Genomic DNA, 23,323 nt, shown 5'->3' on the forward strand with positions numbered 1-23,323 from the left:
ACATATAAATTAGTTACTGATTGAGTTACTCCCGGGGTGTGATGCTGACCACTCACCCCCATCTAGCGCCGAGGTCAAGAATGAGTAGGAACTATACCTCCACTCCCCCCCAAGCGCCTACATGGCGTATAGTGGGACAGTTTTTTTTTTGAGTTACCCCTATCTAATCAACGTAGCTCTTATACCACACAATTTATAATGAGAAACAAACGGGATGATAACTCAATCGTCAGAGTAGAATCACAGAAGGAAAGGAGGCAGATACTGAGGGGCAAAACATGGCTACGTCTGACTCCTGAAGCAAAGCTCCAGCCACGAGAACAATTCAATGCTAATACAATGCAAGTAGAATGACATCTTTAGTAATAGACGCTTTATTTTTTTTCTTCTGTTGACAAGAATAATATCTATGAGAAGATCTAAACGCGTTACTAATGTAACAAGGCGACAGTTCTACCAGGTGGCTCCACTGTATGTAGAACATTCTGAGTCTATAACACACCGTACATTATCTTGGCTTTATCGTGGCTTACACATCGTTAAAACACGACCAATAGGAAATTAATGGCAGATAGGTTAAAGGACATAGCTACTGAAGAACATAGGTTCTGAATGCGCAGTTTACTAAAGGGGCACAAGTCAGCCTTGTCAAAGTGCTCCTACCCGCTGCAAAGCCCTCGGGAAAACAAGCAAACTAGTCCAATTCAAAAATGGATTAAAGGTACCTTTAACATTTGCTGAGGAATTAAAACGAAACAGAACTCTAAGGTTCAATGGCGCTAGTACCAAAGCTCATCAAAATATTCGGCCCTGAGACAGTTTCACCTTTCCCCACTTGCCTTAGCTTCATCTTAATCCTTTACAACAATAAATGCCACCTATTTTGATATTCAGTAACTCTAATGTTTGTATTTTTGTATTCCGCATAATTCTCAGGGGAAACAGCGATTATTTTAAACAGCATTAACTAGTTAATATTTTTATAATGTCGAAGTGATGTGTTTTCTTACGGTACGGACTGAATTCTTACGTATTATTTAGATGGGCTTCAGTTGCAACGGGTAAATTTGATATAATGTCCCCCAAGTCTTCCGTTCCCAACACGCTTTCCCTATAACAATTCTACATGCAATTATTTCTCCCTCATCACAGCTAGGCTCTAAAATGTCTAAATTAAATTATGCTAATAGGCCTACTAGGTGGCAACTAAATGTGATGACGTTCCTCGACTGTTAAGTTACTTCATCCTTCTTAGGTACAAACATTTTCTTGAGCACTACATTTCAAAACCTCAAAACAACAGACCACTCTTCAGAATTCTGCAAAGCCACTTCCAAACATGAAAGGAAAATACAACTCCTGGTATATTTATTATTTGTACACGGTTTATTTAACGACGTTTTCAGCTGCTTAGATTAAGTAACTTCGAGTATTAGGATGATTACTGAAAAATGAATTGGAACAGATATGGAACGAAACACTGATAATATTTGTCCCGGATCTAATCCTTCAATAAAAAATAAAAGACGTCTGTACCCGTTGGATCTCGGACACATCTATCCCCCCTATGAACATTAGGTTAAAAATTAATTAAGAAACATCACATAATTTTCTTCAGCTTTTGGGTCCAAAAATCCACCTCACTAAAATTTCGTACTTTGTTTCCTCAGATTTAGAGACTTAAAAATTACACGGTCCCAGGCTATATAACATTTACTGCAATTGACCTATCAGGAATTAATAAAACCAGCAGATAACCGTTTAAAATACAGTCAACGCTGTAAATTTGTGAGATTCGAGGTTCTTACGGCGGGGAACATGTCGATGTTGGGCGAGTTGTAACGCGTGGACTTGCGGGTAGATACCAAAGTTTCGATTAAATATATTGCCTTCGTCTTCAGAGCGTGAACACGGAGTTACAACTTAGATGAACATGAGGCTTCAAGTATGAATCTCGTTCGGGTTACAGGATATCCTGATTAGAACGTATCATTGTCTCGCTCAATCTATCGTCACAGATTCTGAAATAGTGCCTTAAATAGGATAAAACTGTCTTTTTCCTCGTCTTATTTGCAATTCATGATAATAATAGCATCCCCTTCGCCACAATATAACCTCTAACCTGAAACTGTGCCAGTAACTAGATGGCAAAATACTCATAAAATTATTTTAAGTATTTTAAAATGTATGAGTCAAAACTAACACAAATTTCAGTATAGGATAACTAATTACATGTTGTTAAACAAGTAAAATATTTCGACCTTATTCAGTGGCGTCACACAACAGTTAAATTAGTTAATGTTAACTAACATAACCAATGCCTAACAAGCGTCAAGGTAAACCAATGGATTAAGTAATCTAACATTTATTTAAACACTAAAACAAACAAACCAAAAATCCACAGTTCCAACGACAAAGTGTAAAAACACATACACGTGCAGAAGGAAACTTTGCCTTGATACGTTCTTGCTTTCAATGGATCGAGCTGTGTCGCGATCCTTCGCGGTAGGTAATGCCATTTCAAATTGGAAAAAGGACAAAAAGAGAAGTGGCAACGAAACTACGTAAAACCTTTGAAGTCAAGAATATCCAACGTCTTAATAGACCAGCAGGCTTAATTTCAAAACACAAAAACGTTACAAACAAATGCTACTTTAAATCATCGTTCAAATTCATACTTTCCAATTTCTCGTATTTCAGAAAAGTTACATAAAAACTAATAAATTTAATTGAAAATAGAAACAACTTTCCACAGTTGCACCGCGGTTGATATGTGGATATTACAAAATATACCAACACCTTAATTCACTACACATGAAAATAATTTTATTTAAAAACTTTCTTTACTCGAAACGTGCAGAAAACTTCTCATGCGCATCTGTTTCCTTTTTCTTTGTCCGCAACATTACAAGAAAACAACGCAGAGGGCAGTTAGATCCGTCTTGCACGCCCGCGACGGATCAGTCCGGCTTTTAATTGTAATGATACGGCCTGGTCTGTAGTACGCGTGTACGTGTCCGTGTTTCGTGTGTCCGTCGATCCACTTTTTTCTCAACCCCGTAATATGCATAATTGGCGAGTCTGGTCCACAGTTCAGCGTAGTTACAAGAAAGGAGAGTCCCTTTCAACAATTCATTTCACGCATTATTCGCCTTGTTCTCCTATCCTTAGGAGATACAAATTTAAGATATGGATGCTTGAAGATTTCTGTCTTCTGGGTTGTTGCGCTGTGCATCACCCTGATGACGGAGGCAGTATGACCTAGAAACGTCAGTAAACTTCTACCAGACTACACAGCGCAAAAACCCAGAAGACAGAAATCTTCAAGTAAATCCAATTTCTGTGCAGCAAATTTGCATTTGTGATAAGCTGAAACATGGCACCTTTGAAATTATAACGTTTGTTGTTTGTTCTCCCTGATGATGGAGGAGGCAAAAACCTCTGAAACAACGGTAAACTTCTCTCAAACTACACGGTGAAACAGCCATCGTCATGCTCGCCTCCGTGAGGATCTAAAAATCTTATTTACGGCACTCATTTCGAAAGGTTTTTTACGGAACAGACGAATACTTCAGTACTTCTTATGTGCTCTGTAATGTGACTGAACTAGAAACAGGGTAGAGGATTCTAAAGCGTTGTCGCTGCGCTGATGTGCTCGTTTTGCACCACAGAGTTCATATTATAAAATTAATTCCAACATGGAGAACATTCTTACGTATTCTTTTAAGTAAATAAACAGACGAGCCTTATATGGGGGAGAAGTCATCTGTCTGTCTGTCTTTATGTCCGCATGATATAGCTCTGTAATTATTAAACAGATTTCGATAGAATTTGGCAGGCCTGCTGACACAACCGAGTTTAATTAATTTTTATCAGTCAAAAATAACTTCCCATTTCAAATTAAACTCAAACTGAAAATCGTTTAATTTTCTAAAATGATTCTCCCCACGTAAAATGCGAATCTATAATAAAATATAGCTAAAATTAAGATGGAGCTCGCAACGTTTAAGTGATACATTTTTCAATATGGTGAATATATAACGAAATTAAACAAAAGCACATTCTAACGGAGAGATGAATTCTAGAGTAAGATTAACATTGAAAATGCAAACAGCAATTATTTATTATCAAGGCCGATGACGTATGAAAAATTAAAGAGAACGTATTTGATAGAGACGGTCAATTTCACCGAAAAGTTGGTATCTATCTGTAAGTATACGAGGCAAAACCATCCGTAACACCTGAACTGACTGTCTAAACTAATACCTGTAGCAGACCAATAAGAAATCAGTATTTGCAACTCAGTCTGTTGTCATAGAATCCACAGGATTTATTCCGTCATTAAAAAGGACTTTCACTGGACATAATCCTTGATTTTAATTCCCTGAAATTATGAACAATTACGATATTTTCTTCCCAAATTTCGACAATATTTGGCATAGTATGACCCTTCAACGTTTAAGAGAATGGACCTCTTACGCTGATCAGTAATACAATTTATTGCAGAATTATCTATGAAAATCACATTGAATGCGCACAATTTACATACACAATTGTAAAGTAAATTAATTTTGAAAACATCTTTACGGCGACTGAAGCCGGGCTCCCACCAAACGCAGAATCCGCCAGACCCCACCATAGTCACCACCATAACCTCGTTTGCAATTCTTGCTACCAGAGTCGTCAACGTAATAACTCATTTAAATTTTGTCAAAATCACGCAACCCTGCAGTCAAGAATAATGGACACTGACTGTTTCTGAGGATCAGACTGACAAATGCTATCAGTTGTGCGTAACATTCCGATTACTGAAATGAACACCTGATGGACTGAACAGAAATAATGTCGTAAGAACATGACCTCGTATATTTGTCTGTATCCAGGCAACAAACCGCCACTCAGTGCTGTTTTGTGTGACGTGTTTTTTTAATTCTGTACTTTGAGATTTATTTTATTTTTTTAACGAAAATACGAATGAGAAAACAAAGTGCATGTCAACATATTCGTTCACATTCAGACTTCTTTGTTGATATATTCTCAGAAAGAATAATATTTACATTTTAACAGAGCGCCAGTTTACAGGTAACGCCGTGATATCTCGTGTGAAATGGAATATCCGTCAATAACAAGCATCAGCGAAAATAAAACATAGCAAGCACCAGCGAAATCAGCAGACCTCAAGCTACAAAACTAGTCTTCGTGTGTTAAAATCATATTTCTCGACTCAAAATTTTCGAAGCCACTTTCTTGTTCGTTAAACACATATCGATTATGTTTAAAAATTAATTTATGTGGAGATTAAATGGGCCCAAGTGACATTACGTAACAGTAGAATGAAAAAGTACTGATTCCCTTAAGAATTTTACAATAGTTAATGCGTTATACCACCTAATATGTTGGACGTTTAAACACCTGTTAATCACACTCGAGCGTTTCAAAGGTGCCGATAATGGTAGGAAAAAATGATAATGCGGTTATGAGGGTGCCTATGGCAGAGTTTGGCGGAGTCTACTTAGGCCGGGAGTCTTGAGTCAGGCGGTCTGTTTTGTGTTGGTGCGTCTGGCAGGAATCGGGCTTAAGTCGTCATGAAGATGTTTAAGTCACTTTAACTTAATTCATTATGAAATGTTATACTTTCAATGTAAAGTTAATAATGCATTAATCGGTATTATTAAGTAGGATTTGAGGTTTTCACGGAGGTGAGAATATAAATGCCTGGGTGTTGTAAAAATTCACTAACGTTTCAGGAGTGCTTGTTGCTTTGAACATCAGGGCGACTCATCGCCCTTCTGATGGACTCAGCTACTGTATTACTGTTCAGAACAAAAAGGTTTATACCCGTCAACAAACTGTAAGTGCACCTAAGGATCAGGAAATATCACCAGTAGACCAGACCCAGACTCCAACACCTTTAAGAAGAAAGTGGCATACAGAAGTGTGGAATTTTAATATGCAGTTGCGTTTGTGTACGTGTGTAACTGTAAACACAAGAAGTAAAATGAATCAATCAATCAAGTGCCCGACTCGGCATCTAACACCGCTCCACGCGAGAAACGGCAATGGACCTCGTTCCTTTAACAGGTCAATCATGACGTTTTAGCTCCTTTCTCCTATAATCTGCTTTCCAATAAGAGTGAAGTAAGGGACGCGTCTTATAAAGCAAGACTTCATTAAGAGCCACTGTAATTAATTATTATGAAAACACAGGCCATATTTTAATAATTCACGCCAGAGGCTCCTTGGACCCACGAATCCTCTCCCAGTCTGACACATGATAATATATGACCTACCTGCGGGACCAAGAGTAAACAATATATTAAAATGTATATTAGATTATAAGGACATTAACTGGATTGAGCTGGTTTTTGGAGTGTAAAAACCACAACACTAGCCTAGTTTTGCAGAAACGGGGTGTTTCGATCTAACTATTGAATGGATAAATAACGTGCTTCGATATGGATCTGCTGTTGCATCAAAGCATAATTCCTCAACATCTTAAATCCCAAGAAAAAATAATAGAATCAACTAGCAACTACATGTAATTTCTAATAGTCTATAATGGCAATCAATTTAGTGCGCATACCATCATTAGCAAAACAGAAAGACATATATCATTGCTAATTTATTGTTGTCAAGACGCGAGAAAGAATACAAACATGAAACAATACCCGATAACAGTCGGACATTTTGTCACAAGACATTACAGCAACGTGAGGATCATAAGCTGATATATGTTACGTAAAAATGTTTAATTAAGATCAGCTCGCATTCAAACTGTCGCTTACAGTTAAAATTTCATTTGGCTGTCGTAAAAACACCATAGTTAATTGATATAAGACTACCAAACCCCGAATCTCTCGTTCCTAAAAGAGAGTTATTGAAGTACCATTGGTCTAATGATTGTTAAATTATATGCCACTAAGTCTGTGACTAACAGAGCTAACAAACCCTCACCGTAAACAATCAGAATCTTAGGAATTGTTACACAGGACCTTAGACTTAGCGGGCTCTTGTCAACAAAACGTCCATAAAAGATGGAACATTTCTTCAGTAGCTGAGTGCTTGCCAGTTTCTCAGGAAGGACGCCGTTCTACAGAGTTTCTTATCTATAAGTATATCGTTATAAATTTAAAGCTAATGTTACACAAAATAGGAAACTACAAGGCGTAGTGATTAGTAATTGTTCCTGCAATTTAGTAAATATACGTCGTAAGAAAAGAGATTCAGATAAAAGTTGTAGGCTTTAAGACAGTCGTGTCAGTTACAATGTTTACTAAAGGCCCCTCACAATGGATGAATGTTCCAGAGGTCATCGCATAGTTAAGGACAATTATAACCACTTTCACAAATTTCAAGATTAAGCACAACATATTTCGTCCATCTATTCTCCCACAAGCAAACACGAATGTGGATTTAATTGTAACACATCTTTCTTCCATTTAATTACAAGCAATGGCAATTTAGTAGGTATCTGATAAGCATCTGAAATTGAAAATATATTAAAACTAAACATTTGGGGCGACACGTCGTGCATAATTCGAGAACTGGATTGGGGCGCATAAAACATTGCAGGTGGACGCGAGTTTGACATACCTGCCCCAAGGGGTTCAATAATTTATATTGTGCCCATTTTCTGTACAATGAATCTTTTTACAGAAATGCTATAAAGTTTAATTTCGGAAAGGGCCTACCTATGGACATCCTGGAAAGATAGGACCAATATAAAACGAGCACATAAACTAAAAAAAGTGGACCAACAATCAGTTCCAACAAAACCCGTATAGTATTTAGAGACGAAGAATACTAACTGAAGGGTGGACACCGCCTGGCGATTGTACGTTCATTTTTTGCGCTCTTTGCAAAGAACGTAAAATATAGAAACCGAAAATAAGCAGGAAGAAAATTTTCAGTGTAAGTTCGACATTTTATCCTGTAAATGGTGTCTGTGGTTTGCATGCATATCATGTTTTCTTAAAATGAATGAGAAATAGATTGAAGTAAATACAATTTTAATCTTATAGTCGTACTGCAAATTAATCCACGTTGGGATGCGTTTAGTTTTAGGTAATTAAAGCGATGATCCTATATATTAATATACTTTCAACTGCTGATATCCATTAAATGATATAACACTACCACAACATCTCTAAACTGGCCTTGCAAATTTATGGCTGTGGTACACAGCAGCGCATTCGAATCTGGAGCAGAGCCAATATCATTTAGTAATAAAATATGGAACTCAGTTATTTCACTTTATAAAGAGTTGGGCCTAAATAAATGTATTACATTTGCAATAGCTGAAAAATAAGTTGAAGACATCAAGCAATGAATTTTGAACACACGAAAAATACACGACTAAGTAACTGGTCTTTGATGTTACTAATAATATCTGAGGCTAATTTCCTTACTTTGATTTAAGGCGGTTGTTTGTTCACCAGCATAGAACAGCGGTCCTAACATTGGTTTATTTCACTGTCTAAAGGTGATTTGCTGTACCAGTATTACACAGCACATTCCTCAAAGGATATCTGACGTTTTGGGAGTTGGATCTACTTCCTTCTTTAGGTCACAACTTGCCATTACACAAGAGTAATTAATTTCCATGGAGCACAGTCTTTTTTAAGAAGCTTATAGTCGCTCAGGCAGTCAAGAAATTCCTCGCTTTTTATTGGACCGGAAGTTTCAATACCAGTCTGCCACTGACCCTTTCCTGAGCCAGATAAATTCAATCCAAACCATCCAAAGATATCAGTCTTAATATTAACATCCCATCTATGACTACGTCTTCTGAGTTGTCTCTTTCATTCAGACCTTCCAATCAAAATTATATAAGAATTTCTGAGTTCTCCTATTCGCAATACATGCCTCACCCTTATTAAATTCCTCTTTTTTGTGATTCTATAAATATTTACTGACAAGTGCAAATTATGGAGCTCTTCATTATGCAATTTTCTCTCGCCTCCTGTCAATTCCTCTCTCTCGGTCGCATATATTTTAATTTTATAATTACAATGAGAAATTTGTAGTCCAATAATCCTAGATTAACTAATAAAACTGGCAGAAATATAACAACCAGTCACCTGAAGACGGGAGTGAAGCAAACATCAGAAACGTGTAAGATCAATCAGTCAACGAGGGATGACCAACACAGCATCCGTATGACATGTTAAATGGGCAAGCCTATTCCTTTCTTCAGGAGCCGGTAACAGAAGAACACAAAATTTCAATGCAATGATGTCTGACAGCAGAAAACAGTCTTCCGGGAAAATCCAGCTGCAACTACAGATCCTACACTGACTGACCTGACATTAAACTCAGACCACTGGGAAGAGATGACAGCCTTTGTCTACTTCATACCAAAACCAATAATATGCGAGTGAGGACGGAGGTTGTGATGGCTTACCGGCTGGTCAGACCTGTCGCACAACCTCATTGGCCGTGATACATACTTAATGCTCATAAAGAGTTGTTGTGATGATTTTTATGGGAAAGGATACTATCCAAACAATAAACTGTCCTCACTTTGTCCATCCGAAATCTCACATGTACAGTCCCAAGACTGAAACTGGGTCTCCACGGTAAGAATTCGGCTTCTAACTGTCAAAATTATAGCATAACCACACAATGGCCTACACTGGTTAAGAAGTGTGAACACTTTTTCGTTTACAGGAATTCATAAATTCATTAAAATAATTTCGATTTAATCCATGTGAAATGCATAACGTAAAACAGGTATAAACTCATTTATTTATTTCAGCATTCAAGTCACGATACACATGTTTATTTAATCGGGCGCATACTGGGCATACCGTTTGCTTATTCTTTGGACAAACATCAAAGCACACAAGCGGATTGACTACTCGATGCATTCCGAATTAAATTTATCATTTTTAAGTGCTTCTGTTATTTTAATGATCACTGGTTAAACTGCTTTATACTGTAGTGAAATCAATATGTTAAAATGAATGGACTATGTTATTAGTTGAAACATAAAGATGCCCGTCCTCTAGGATGTTACGCCGTGTTGTATTGTAGAAGTTGGCCGACATTACAGAAATGCTTACTGTTCCATCAAAACCCTGAAACATCGGTCAGTTTCTACCAGACTACACGGGCTCAAAAACCCAGAAGACAGCCATATTTATACTCACCGCCGTGAAAATCTCAAATCTTGTTATTAAAATATGTTAGACATGTTTTCTGGCTTATTAATTAACATACTACCTATGAATCACGGGCAGAGTGTTTATGTTAGCCCGGCTAACTCACTGGAAAATTAAAAATGAAAAGTCTTCTGTCTTATTTTCCTGGTTCGGTGGTACTCCAGACACTAGAACACAGCAGAATCGATGAGATAAAATACATCGTTAGCCAGCCAGGAGTTGTTAGCCAGCTTGTTGAGGTTTACATTGGCGGTGAGCGTAAAATTTTGGTAAGTCTGTCTCATTTTGTTAATTAATCCAATTGCCTTTCTATTTCCAAGTTTCATCCAACGTAGATTCTGTTCTTAATTCTTTTATGGCCCATTCAATTGCTTATGCCTGTTTTTTCCCATTAATTTCACTTCAAAGCCTGTAAGTCTGGTTTTGCTTGTCTGTCCTTTTTTCTTTCATTGTCCACTTTTCACTTCCATATAAAAGTGTAGGTACACCTAGGGCACTATAAATGTTTACTCTGGTTTGTTTCTGAGTTTATATGGTTTACAAATCATATTCAATTCAATTCAATTCAATTCAATTCAATTAATTTATTTACGTGTTTGCCAACAGCAAGAAGCCAATAACAGGCAAACACTGATAATATATACAATAATAGTGAAATAAAAATTAAAAATCTTACACAAACGGATTAACTAAACTTATAAATATACAGTATTAAATATAACTGCCAAGTACAGGCAAACCCAAAATAGAAACAATATTAACACAGAGCAAAAAATGAAGGAATATAAATAAAAACAAAATAATCCACGTAGGGAACACTAATATAATTGTAAAACTTTAAAAAATATAAAAAGACAGATAACCAAGCTAGATCATTTCCCTTGTTGAGAACGTTCGCTCAAGGGAGACAATGTTTGTGCTAAATACGTCCAAAGATTTACATACGTCATTTGCAGCGATATTAATAAGGTCTGTAACTTTTAAAAGGTTAGAAATAGTAGCTCCCATATATTTTTCTTCATACGACGTTAAGCTTTCGATTTAAACTTAAATGGAAGAACTAGTTTGTTTTATTTCACATTTTATTGCCATTTTCTTCTTACAAACTTGACCCTATAAAACGTCTTCGTTCTTTTTTAATTTTCTATTGACATTGCCGTCACATAATTTTAGATAAATTCTCCAATTTATAAGCGGGTATCTGTAATTTGACATTTAAATTTTGATATTACTTTCACATCTTCAAAAAGAAGCGCGTATAAATATTCGATTCTTTATTTTTAACGCATCCAACATTAGACGTTGCAAGGGCCAATTTATTTAAATGAAATAATCGTCACTGAAACAAGAATAAACAAAATGCGAATGCATTAAGTTTAGATGTGCCTGTACTAAGTTGCACATCACCCATTATCTAGGATATAAAATCTGTTTTGTATATATATTGAAATAAAATAAATTAGTGTCAACATATACATTTTTATTCAAGCCTGTGTCATAATTTTCAAATACATAACGTCTTTTAAAACTGTCATTATTATGATTAACGCAACAGAGTGTCTGTATACGAATATACGGAGAACTGGCATAATTAGCAACTGAAAGTATGACTAGAGAACGGCGAAAGAAGGTGTTATTTACTTTATTTTAGAAACGTTTCGACTACATTTAAGAAACTGAATTAATTTCTAACTCTTCCAATGATGGTATGTTTTAAGCATACCTTCGTCAGCTAATGTATTTCCCAGAAAACATAATTTCTATTGATGACAACCAGGAATATTTAGCTGTACGTATTGAGAGATGGCAGGACTCATTTATTAACACCGATAGTTTGAGAAACCAAATATATTCTGGCAAGAAAGTTCAGCGTTTAATACACATGTTGTAAGTCCGTGTATTTCAGTGTTGTCTCTGCATTTCGATGTATCAATCTCTCATTCAAGGAGTCGTATCGAATCTTTGGCAGATTAAATGAAATACAAACCTCTGCATCGTTAACAGAAACTGTACAAGACGAACGATTAAGTAAAAGAAGCCAGTCTTCCCCTCCTCACTGGCAAGATGACCTTCCCTTAATTTAAGAACCTGACAGTGGTAATTTCTTTTCATTAACACACGCATCGTTCAAAGTACATGTTTATGTGGTTTTAATTAATTGCTACGCGCTGTCTTGAAAGTAAATTAATTTTGCGTAGGACGACATCTTGACATGGAGACCATTTCATAAACATCTCTATATAAACATAAAAGAATGTTCCTTTACTGGTGCAGCATCTTTAATGAACTTTATCGTAACTAACAGCGCCCTAGTAACTATGTACCAGCTACGTTACCCTTCAAAAACTAAGCATTATGCCAATATAACACATTCATGGATCCAATTTGTTTATTTGTATAAATATCTATTGTTTGCTTGAACATCTTTAAACAACTAAACATTATAATGATACGTATTCTTAGAAGTGGAAACGAGAAATTTAATATCATTTAGATAAACTATATATTTAAAACTTTTAAATAACTCTACTGCATCATGGACAGAAGCAGTAACATTTGTTACTAAAGGAAATAATTTACAAGTAATTTCTTTAATTTAATTCAATCATTTATTGAAGGCTGTGTTAAAGGTTTGTTTCTACCAGCCACTTTCACAGTCCGGCGTTCTGACACATCGTCTCTGTCAGATTAAGTTATACCATCTTCAGCAGTATATGCACTCATTAGGTTCTTCTATAGCCTTATGTTAAAATAGATCGTATCTGCGAGCCTATGGTACTATTTTTTAATTCTCATAAGCATTTAGACCTGTTTAACTTGGTTCTAATTTTTGTTTTTACAAGGCATTCTAAAGGAGCTCCTATTAAAATAGCTCCATCCATGTGCATTAAAAACCCAAGAACGTTTGAAAGAATATTCATGTACTTCATTACTGGGGAACCAGGTATTTTATTAATCCGTCACATGAAAGCTATAAAATGACAAAACTTGTGACGCTACATGTTTCGGTTAATTCAGATCGCCATCTTTGGACCTACATCCAAAACGTCATTTTCGTGCAATGTTACAGGGGTTTGAAACAGTTTGATTTTTAAAATTAGTCTACAATTTCAAGTTCTGGTCAAAATCGGACAATATTCGGCGATTTACATGAACTCCTAAAAGAGATTTTGCGCTTGGAAATGACTGAATGGTAAATTTGATTACCACGGTTACTTCAGTAAAAGATAAAACTCCAGCCAAAGCGACAGAGTTCTTACGACGCGGATGAATTTCCTAACTCATTTAATTCTGTTTTATACGCCTATTACATCATATACTCAATACCAGAGGGAAACACTTAAGACGTAAAATTAGAGACACAATTACTCAATTTCTTCGTGCCTTTTCACGGATGTATCTTTTCATTGTCACTAGTGGAAATCACTTCTCAGCCTCCCCTGCCATAATCAAGGCCGTACCCACCCGTCAAATACTTGAACACATTTTTAAATGTTTAGTGGTAAAACGTACTTTAAGAGACAGATTTTATGGTTAAGGAACCGATATTAGATAAGATTTCAGATTTTCACAGCCACGAGTACGAAGATGGCTGTTTTCCGAGATCATAGAAACTGACGGACGTTTCAGAAGTGTTTATTGTTTCCGTCACCAGTGTGATGATCATTAGTGAACATCTGCCAGACTACATGACGCAATATCCCAGAATAAAGCCATCTTAAAACCGAAATCAACAGGTTCTCTGCTTGAATACAGACGTGCCAATTCGAGCAGTCACTGGATCTGAAGTCGCGGACTGTGGACTCGAAAGCCGACGGAAGACAAATATGTCAGCAGCCTTGCTGTAACCCGATCCAAGCAGTCTTACTAAGGGAATAAACTATACATAGCATATAATCCTTTCTTATTTGACAGCTACCAACTGATCAAGATATATACTATCACTTCGGAACAGGTCACTGGGCTACGAATTCACACTCCAGTTTAATAAGATCCATTTTAATAATATCCTCTTACCTGCGTCTAGGTCTCCCGTACAATTTCCTTCTTGAGGGTTTGGACAAAAAATTGGTATGTATTTATAAATATGCGTACCGCATTCCCCACCCAATTCAATATGGACTTAGAATTTGAAGTTGGCAAATAATTAAGATTCTTATTGTTTAATTTTGTCCAATTCATTGTTTCTACATTTCTCATAAAGATTTAAAAGGAATAATAAAAACACAGACGCCAAAGGATAGTGAAAAGTTGAGTTTACGTTTCGCGTTCTGTAAAAAAAACAATCCTAGGCTGCAGTTCAAGCCTTACAAGTGTTTGACAAAGTTCCTTCCACGAAGCTAATGACACCTGAATGTCCGTTGGTTTCCGTTTTGTTTTACTGAAGATTTTTGCGGCTGATAAGTGAACATAAAAAAACGCGTCATAAGTACAATTATTCTGTTGAAGACAAGAAAACATTAGCCAAGTTTAAAAGCGACACTTTAGTTATAGACTTCAGAGTTACTTATGGATATTAAATTGATGCTAATTATAGAAGTAATTTTTTAACATATCGCCTACACAATAAAATATGTGAACAACAATGTACAGTCTCCTATTAGATAGACATTAATAAAAGACCTTTCTATATTTGCTACCAGCAGATACATTCCACTCCAGCGGCAAGAGTAAGGACTAGATATTCATTACTTTCACCTTAACGTAATGGTCATGGCAACGGCATGTTTAACGATTGTGGCTTGTATAAAGAATAACCGTAAACTTTAGTAACGAAACAAATAAGAATATAAACTACAGGTGAAATATATTCTCTCAGACACTACTCACAACAGCAGGAACAATGCGATACACACAACAGTAACCTAACTGGTACCGAAACTGATGACTTAGCATCGCTAATATCGAAGTCCGCCACTAAATCCGATCGTGAGCCAGTTTTATCCAACTCAAAGTCCCACAGTTCTTTGTCCAAATATTCTCCTAAGAACCTGCTTTCATGTGCCCTTAATCTGTGTACTACCTTCTTAACATCCGTCTTAATGCATTTTCGCTACACCTAAGCGTTGAGAGTTCCCGGTATCAAAGCGATATTTCCAAAACTTCATACTTAGTTTTTGTCTCGTTAATCCAGAATACATGTGGAACCCATTCTAAAATACTTGATTTTAATTCCCAACAATATAAAGGGACATGTCTAAGTAACAAAGTTCCTATTTAAGTAATATAGTCCAAGATGTTCAGTTACTTCACAAATATTATTCTTAGGTCCACATATTTTCCTGAGAACTTTGTTTCTTAATGCTTGTAACTTATGAAAATGGATATCTTCTGGGCTGATGTGCCGTGTAGTCTGGTATAAACACCTCTGAAAAACCGGTAAACTCCTACCAGATTACAAGGCGCTACAACCCAGAAGACAGTAAGCTCACGTCAAATTTGTCTTAAACTGGGATATAACTTTATTTCGCTATATATTTCACCATTTATATATCGTCGTCAGGTCATATATATATATGTCCTATTCACTTATATTTCAAAATTAAAGCTCTGTTAAAAAATATTATTGCATCGAATGTATTTTGGTAATGAATCTATTAATGGGGATTTTGTTAGTCTAAACATGTGTCGTTAAAATTTTAAATCATTATATCTTTTCTTCGAAATTTAGTCACTGATAGTCTGATGATAACGCTATGCCACATAAACGTATAGCTAAATTAAATTTCATTAATTTATAAACATAATTTGAATGGTTACAGAAAATAAGCGCCTAGAAACAACGTTCGTTGACTTTAATATGCTATCCCATGAATCCACGTACAACATGCAGTGATATTACAGATTTCGATTATGAAGGAAAATCAAAGGGAGCAGTCGTGGCCCACTTTAAGGTATTTTCTCAGTGTCTGTCTGAAGTAAAATCACGATCAACTTCAATCAGAATAGTTTGTCTCCAAAATACGAAGTCGAAGCCTCCCTGATATGACGCGGGGGTGTTGCTACACAGTAAAATTTTTCTCTTTATTTTCCGATAAAATTCAGTACCTACAAAAATAGGATATTTTTGTGATGAAATGATATATATTAATAAAATAATATTAAGAAAATCCTATTTTTGGTTAACAGACTTTGCAAAACAAATCCTGAAGCAAAATTGTATCCACTCAATTCGTCCTACGTACGAAACTGTTTTCAGTTATTGTAAAATAAAATTAATACGTGTCCTTCACAAAACTTTGAAATGATAAACGTTAGATTAAAACTTATTCATAACGGAATAGCAACAAATCAGAATCTTTCCTCCCTTTGGGCAGATTTCCATTTGCCACAGAGACCTGCAATTAAAAATTCTACTACAATAGAAATCGCATTCACAGTTAGGATATTTGGTGGCTGTGCCGCCACTCAGCAACCGATGCAGTGATAGCGCATAGCGGAACGCCGCCCAGTGTCGCCAGAAAAGTCGCCAAATATCCCCACTCTATTTATGATCCAAATTGCAAGATGAAAATTTATGCAATACACATTGGCTTACGCCTCACTGTTAACTAAGCAGTATATTTTTTTTAATTTTCTTCATTTCTACCCTTCATTTTTCTAACTTTTTCAGACGATTTTTAAATAGACACATATTTCAGAATGTCGGGAAAATTTCTTCGCTACATATATTCCTTCTTAAAAATCATTAAAAAATAATTCTGAAAAATTAGATGACCAGAGAGGAATTAGGCTTTTATTCAAGTTTATTATTTCCGTCAAAGTTCTGATTTTCCGCCTCAGTCCCTCTATTCTGTTGTTGTTGTTGTTCATTACAGGGAGCGTTGCATTATTTAATTCTACATTATATAATTCTCGCGACTATAAAATTGTCCTGATAAAGGCAGATATCAATTTAATCGTAGGCCCATTGAAGGGAAGTTTTACAACATGATATTTTATCATGCTTTCCATGCCACGGTTAAGTTTGAGTAACGTTCTCCCTCAGCTGGAAGTAGACTGAGGATCGACGAAATCCTTTCCGCTAGCTCTTCAAAATGCAAATAAGACCCTTGAGAATGGATCTTAATACTATACAGAGGATTTAACTTATATTCCTGCATCACTGATTGTCCATTTTCTAATGACTTATTTAACCAAATTTGTTACTGAATAAGAGAACTCGCTTAGATACTGATTTAGTATAATTAAATAATAATAAAATATTTGAAATCGTGTGCATTTTTAATTATGTACTTTCTGATTAACTATAAAATTAATTTTACTAAAATTATTTCGGTGTGATCTGATAATTTAAATAAAACGTCTACAGGATCTTACTACTCATTACCTTTTGTCAACTTAGAAAGCTAGCGATTTAACCCGTTGAAGACGTAGCTCGCATGTATGTAGTTTAAAAATGCGGTCCCTACAGCAAAGAAAAGACAACCCATAATCATTACAAAGATCAACTGCTTAATGCTGTTTGATGAAGCGACAACTGATTATTCTGAAAATCACACGAGACACAAATGCGAAATGCTGAATTACTGATTATTAATGCATGTAATAAATATAACAACGGACTTAGAGAGTTAAATAATTTCACAATGAATGCACAAAATGTATCACAAAATTTCATTTGTATTAAATCTCTTATCCGATAGTTAAACGCTTACAAGTTAGTCGTACACGAGACGAGTCTTAACATCCGTCAAAATATCCAACATTATCCATCCGGACTGGTGGACGACGCACGGCCGTCAACTTAAGCCAGTGGGTTGAGGAACGAATTACTAGTTCCTGGCTGCGGGATTCTGTCGCTGTAACTTTCTTCATTCCGGATTAAATCACTGTGCCTGTTTCCAGAAGACCCCGCAAATTCCTGTAACTGTTGGGCATGGGAAATTCGGCTACGTTTTGAATATATTCTTTACAATCACCGTCCACGATCAAAAGGAGTATTTAACATGGACGTCACAAACATTTTGCAGCAGGCTCGATTACTGTACCTGTTGGCTTGAATTTGAAAAATTGTACACATCACCTCTATATATTAATGGGAATAAAGTTAAGGTAGGCAGACCTATTTAAAAATGTGGTTCCTACTCACAAGAAAAGCATATTTCAGATACAAAGATCAGTCGAATTAAAACAGTAGTTGTTTAGTCCGAGAAACATCAATGAGCACAAAGCATCGTTTATGGATATTTAGGTAAATAGTACACATAGTTACCACAGAGGTGTAAAGAAGTTAACATAGAATCAGAACTGTTATGATAAGAATGTAAACACGTGAAAATATTTTCGTTATTTAAAAATTTGTGCTGGGTATGCGGGCCTGTTCTCAATGCCCTCAGTAATGTACCTAAAACGAACATTAAAATTTGTCCTCAAAGGTAATTCACATTTTTGGTTAGAATCCACACAACTTATACTTTAATTAGCAAATTTTAAATATTAAATTAAATAATGTGCAGCTGAATTAAAAATACAATTTCTAACTTACAGGATAGAGTTATAATAAAATCATTAAATAAATCCTCTGAATATTATTTAAAAATTTAATTTAATTCTAAAATGTTATTCTTATTTAAATAGTTTCCCTACTTTTTCGAAATAAAATATTTTGCAACAACCACTTTAAAAACGTGAATCGACTGACATGACAATGTTTAAATATAAACCCTGAAAACTTTTCGTAGTCATCACCATCCGGTATAAACGAGAAGGTAGACAACAAGAAACGCGTGGCATGAACATACAGTTAAAAGCCTACGTACTTAATAGTTTTAACCTGTAATAAAATAGACTTTAACTCCAGCACACTATCATTTCGGTTCAAGAAACCTCCGAGTTGTAGGCGCCACGATGAATAATAATATTTAGAGTTTACTTAGACCAAATACAGACACCGCATCACTGAATCCCGGCGCCACAACGAATTTCGAAGGGGTCATATGAAGGCGTGAGGAATTTATTTACCTCTAACACAGAATGATACTCAGTTCAAACGCTGTACAGTGTTTATGACAAATATCTGTTATTTCTAATTTGTTACCTATTTCATGGTTTTGTCACGTTATTAAGCGCTGAAGATATGATAATATATAAATAATGATAATAAGGAGTAAATGGAGAGCCGGAAAACATAAATTCATTAAAATCACATCGCCCTACGCCTACAGTACTAACGGATTTCAATGCTAAATGCGAAATTCTAATTCAAAATAATAGTATTAATATTTTTTCATGCTTAACTTTTACAGTTAATGCCCTCAGACATATTCCGATTCAGAATAAACTTCTGATATTCTAAATTCTTCTATATATTTTTGTAAGATTTCGTAAACGGTGAATCGGCATCTAGGAAGGCCTCTCTCCTCACACTGAAAAACGGGGGAATATCGAACCCACGATCCTAGTGTTATGGTAGACCAATACCATACATACATTAGACAGTGAGACCATCGTGTTCAGATTTTTTTATAATTATTGTTTTTTAATTATTATTAAACCTATAACCACATTATTAAATAATATTTTTTACAAATTTCTTATAATTGTAACACAGGATATGTTAATTTCTCATTACTTTGTAAATAAGTTTAATAATCTCAACAGATGTGTTACAAAGAACAGTTAAATGATCTGAAATAATGACAGGCAAACTCTATTGATATTATCTATGATGGGATATCTTTCTTTCTAGGACGACATCAATTAACTTTCGATTTTAGCATTGCCTTGTCATCCAAACCTCAGATTTTTAAAAAATTTATTCACAATATATTCAAGAAATACAGAAGTGATATTTTTTCCCCACCACATTACAGCCCCAAAACTTTACATCTCACTATTTTATAGCACGGTATACAACCACCCTTACATAATAATAACATCCCTTTTATCTGTCATTGCCGATATAAACTTTGTGCGTTCATTTTTTTAACGCGCGTTATTCGGGAAGCAACAGGCTTAATTATGAGATTGTATTCTTAGGTCACAAATTCTGATAAAACTAATTCACAGTCAGCTACAATAAATATAAAATGATAGTTTTTACTAAATTCTTTGTGCGTTATTTAAATCTACTAGAATTGATCCTCGGTATTCCAATACACATGTCAAATTCTGGATTTATTTGCCTACATAGGAAATTCGCGTTTTGTCAGTGGAATGGCAGGATATAGGTTGTCATTTTTTACAACATGGATCACTGGTCAGTCAACCTGTCTACGGAATTCGATGTTTCAATTTAACCCCCGGTTCCAACTGCGCACAATACGTGAAATGAAGGATAGAGCTTACCTTACTCTGGGTAGCGTAGTCGAGTGCCAGCATACAGTCATTGTAGCCGTTCTCCGTCTTGATGGTTGTGGACATTGGGTTCCCCGGGGCGCAGAATTGTCCCAGCTGACTCACAGAGTCGCGGTACCACGGGTACATCTTAGCGGCCTTATAGCGTCGGCGTAGTCTCAAAAGTTTTTTTTTCACCAATTCAAATCTGTGTTTGGCGGGAGTTTCGCGTGATGAAATGAGAATCGGGATTTTCACAGTTTGGTTCTTACCCTTTGCCTTCAACACTGCACATTTTAACACTTGTAACTATCTTGGCGTAAAGTTCGTTAGTCATTTATGCCTATAATTAAATACGTTTGCCCTAAATTAAGGGTTTAATTAAATGTCAACCTTTTCCAGTGTCACAATGCATTGTGTACTTTAGTTAGTACATTACGTGACGACTCAGGCTAATATATAACGACTATTACTCTGGAAATCACTCTCTACTAAGATAAATTAACGTTCAGTAAGAAACGGAATCTTCTCAAAACTTGAATTTCCAGTTTATAACCTATCAGAGTCTTACAGCTGTACTGTTATAACAACACTCAACACAACTGTTGAACAGTCTTCAGCTATCTATGTCACTTGCAATTCGAAACATAAATGAATATGTTGGTAAGTCATCTTTACAGCATAAAAGTCTTCTTTATGTTCTTACACTGGGATGGTAATATTTTTGATGTATTATGAACAGATAGGAAAGGTATCGAAATGTGGCTAAAAATATGTTCTGTAGTTAGGATTAAAATCGTAATTTCACATCAACACAAATTCAAGTAATTCCAAGATGGTATACCAATAACAGCGTTTTGTGTCTTCTGTCTTCAAACACGCACAATCACGAGCACAAAAAAGTTGTAAGCTCTGGTTTATATTACTGACAACACATGATCCATTTTTACCGTCGGTTTACGCCTGCTGTGAAGGTACTTTCTTTTTCTGATACCCTGATAGCACAAAAAACCGTTCTAGGGGTTGATGCAGTGGGATGGGGGTGAGGCGAAGGGGTGGATCCTTTGCGTCCACTTTGGTGGCAGTTTTTTTTTATTATTGTTCCTTGAGGCAAACCACGTCGTTTTTCTTCACGTTTTTATACAAGCGGTGAAAATAATTTCTTCTGTAGATCAGCTTCTGGTTTATCTTCTGATGTTGTGAAGAGTCGATGACGGTCTTTTACTTACTGACAGTTGTTTTTTACACTCGCCAATGCGTCCAGGATGCCTGACAACACAGTATTTATTAGTAATTTCGGTATCAGAGTCACTAACACGTCTAGCAGCACTGACGACGGCACAGAGGGAGGGGAGTGGACTGTTTTTCCAAGAAAGCTGCTGTTTTTGGAAGGTGGTTGTCTTAACTGCCGGCAACTTAACTTGGTCTGCCTGCTTCTATTCGAACACAGTTCGAAATACAAACAAGATGCACTGCACGCGACTTTCCCCCTCCTCCGCACTCCCCCTCCATTCTACTTACTGCTTCCACGCGACTTCGGCTGTTCTCGGTTCTTCCCCTTCGGCAATTGTCGTGTGCGGAACCGCTGCTGCTGTCTGCCTCCTCACCCCGGACCTTCAGCTGAAAACAAAGAAAACGTCATTTATTAATTACTGCAGTTTGATAGAAGTTCGGAAACTGACACTTCGCCTTTCAAAAACTACTAGAAGACAAGTAAAACAAACACCGAATTTAAATTTTAAGAGAATGGAATGAGTCCTGTTAGTGTTTTGGAACAAATAAGGCGAACACTGATAACACACTTTGGTAAAATAATGTCCAGATGTAAATATTTTAAATCTGAGCAGAAAATGACAAGACGTTTCGGAATGTGGTGACAGGAAAAAATTTTTTGAAAAGAAGAGACAGAAATGAGACCTTTGAGACCCTTTGGTAGACACACATGTTTAGTCAGAAACACGAGCTCGGTAACAGCTGAAGACGTTCGGCCTACGTCCTGCGTTATGAACCGATGGGAGAGAAAAGGTAAATGAGACAGGATTAACCCACTGAGATGACGGCCAGAGATTACAGAAGACTTTGGAAAGAGATTTATGAGGCAGTAAGTTAACTCTTTAAGGCAATAACACAATTATTAGGCCTACTTACCGATAATTATAATGAATATTGTTTGCGGTACATTAACTTTCACCAACTACGCTGTGTCTCGGACTTACAATTCGTTTATTATTTTATTTACGGTCACTGTATCAACTGTTGAGGTTTCAGAGGTGCGAGAATGATTATGAATGGCAAGACGGAACGTGTGAGGGCGGCCGTTGACTTCTGAAGGTCTTACGGCCTGAGGGCAACGCGAGGCTAGACATCTCCTCCTGCCAGTCCAGATTTGACTTTCCTTCAAATTCTTCATGCCTGTCTGTAACTTACAATGGAAACAGAAGGAAAACTACCGGTTTCCTTTAGTGCAGACAAAGCTCTTTCATTGTTTCTGTCCTCTTTTTTACGCCGATCTTCTGTTTGACTCTGTGACGTGTCTTGGGTGAGAAGCTGTCTGCAGTTAGGCATGTATATGCCCAAAACAGCACAGAATACCGGGGATATGCCGTGCATTTACGCGCCACGAGAGCTGGAACCCCGGGTACCAGTGTTACAGCGGCTCAATACGGTGAAATGTTTTGTTTTTTTGAGATTCACAAGGCGGCGAGTATGAAGATGTCTGTCTTCTGAGTTTATCTGCCGTATGGTCTGGTAGCAGTTTATCGAAGTTTTAGACTTGCTTGAAACCTCCAATATCAGGGCTATCACTTATTCATCGTCCTGATGATGGAGGCAGCAAGTACCTCTGAAACGTCAATAAACTTGAACCAGACTACACGGCGCAA

At 36.3% G+C, this 23,323-nt stretch overlaps 1 protein-coding gene across 1 annotated transcript in view; it reads right to left on the reverse strand.

Moving 5' to 3' along the window:
• LOC110835993 (zinc finger protein rotund) overlaps nucleotides 1-23,323 on the reverse strand; it is a 427,918-nt gene that overhangs the window by 295,228 nt on the left and 109,367 nt on the right. The window contains exon 3 of the mRNA XM_087349135.1: nucleotides 20,454-22,061. Within this exon, the coding sequence (XP_087205261.1) occupies nucleotides 20,454-20,591 (138 nt within the window). The 5' untranslated portion in view covers nucleotides 20,592-22,061. The remainder of the gene's footprint in view (nucleotides 1-20,453; nucleotides 22,062-23,323) is intronic.

Source organism: Zootermopsis nevadensis, unplaced genomic scaffold (assembly GCF_977971745.1).
Source record: "Zootermopsis nevadensis isolate Lab colony 2312 unplaced genomic scaffold, Znev_1.0 Znev_ptg000015l, whole genome shotgun sequence".
NCBI lineage: Eukaryota > Metazoa > Arthropoda > Insecta > Blattodea > Termopsidae > Zootermopsis > Zootermopsis nevadensis.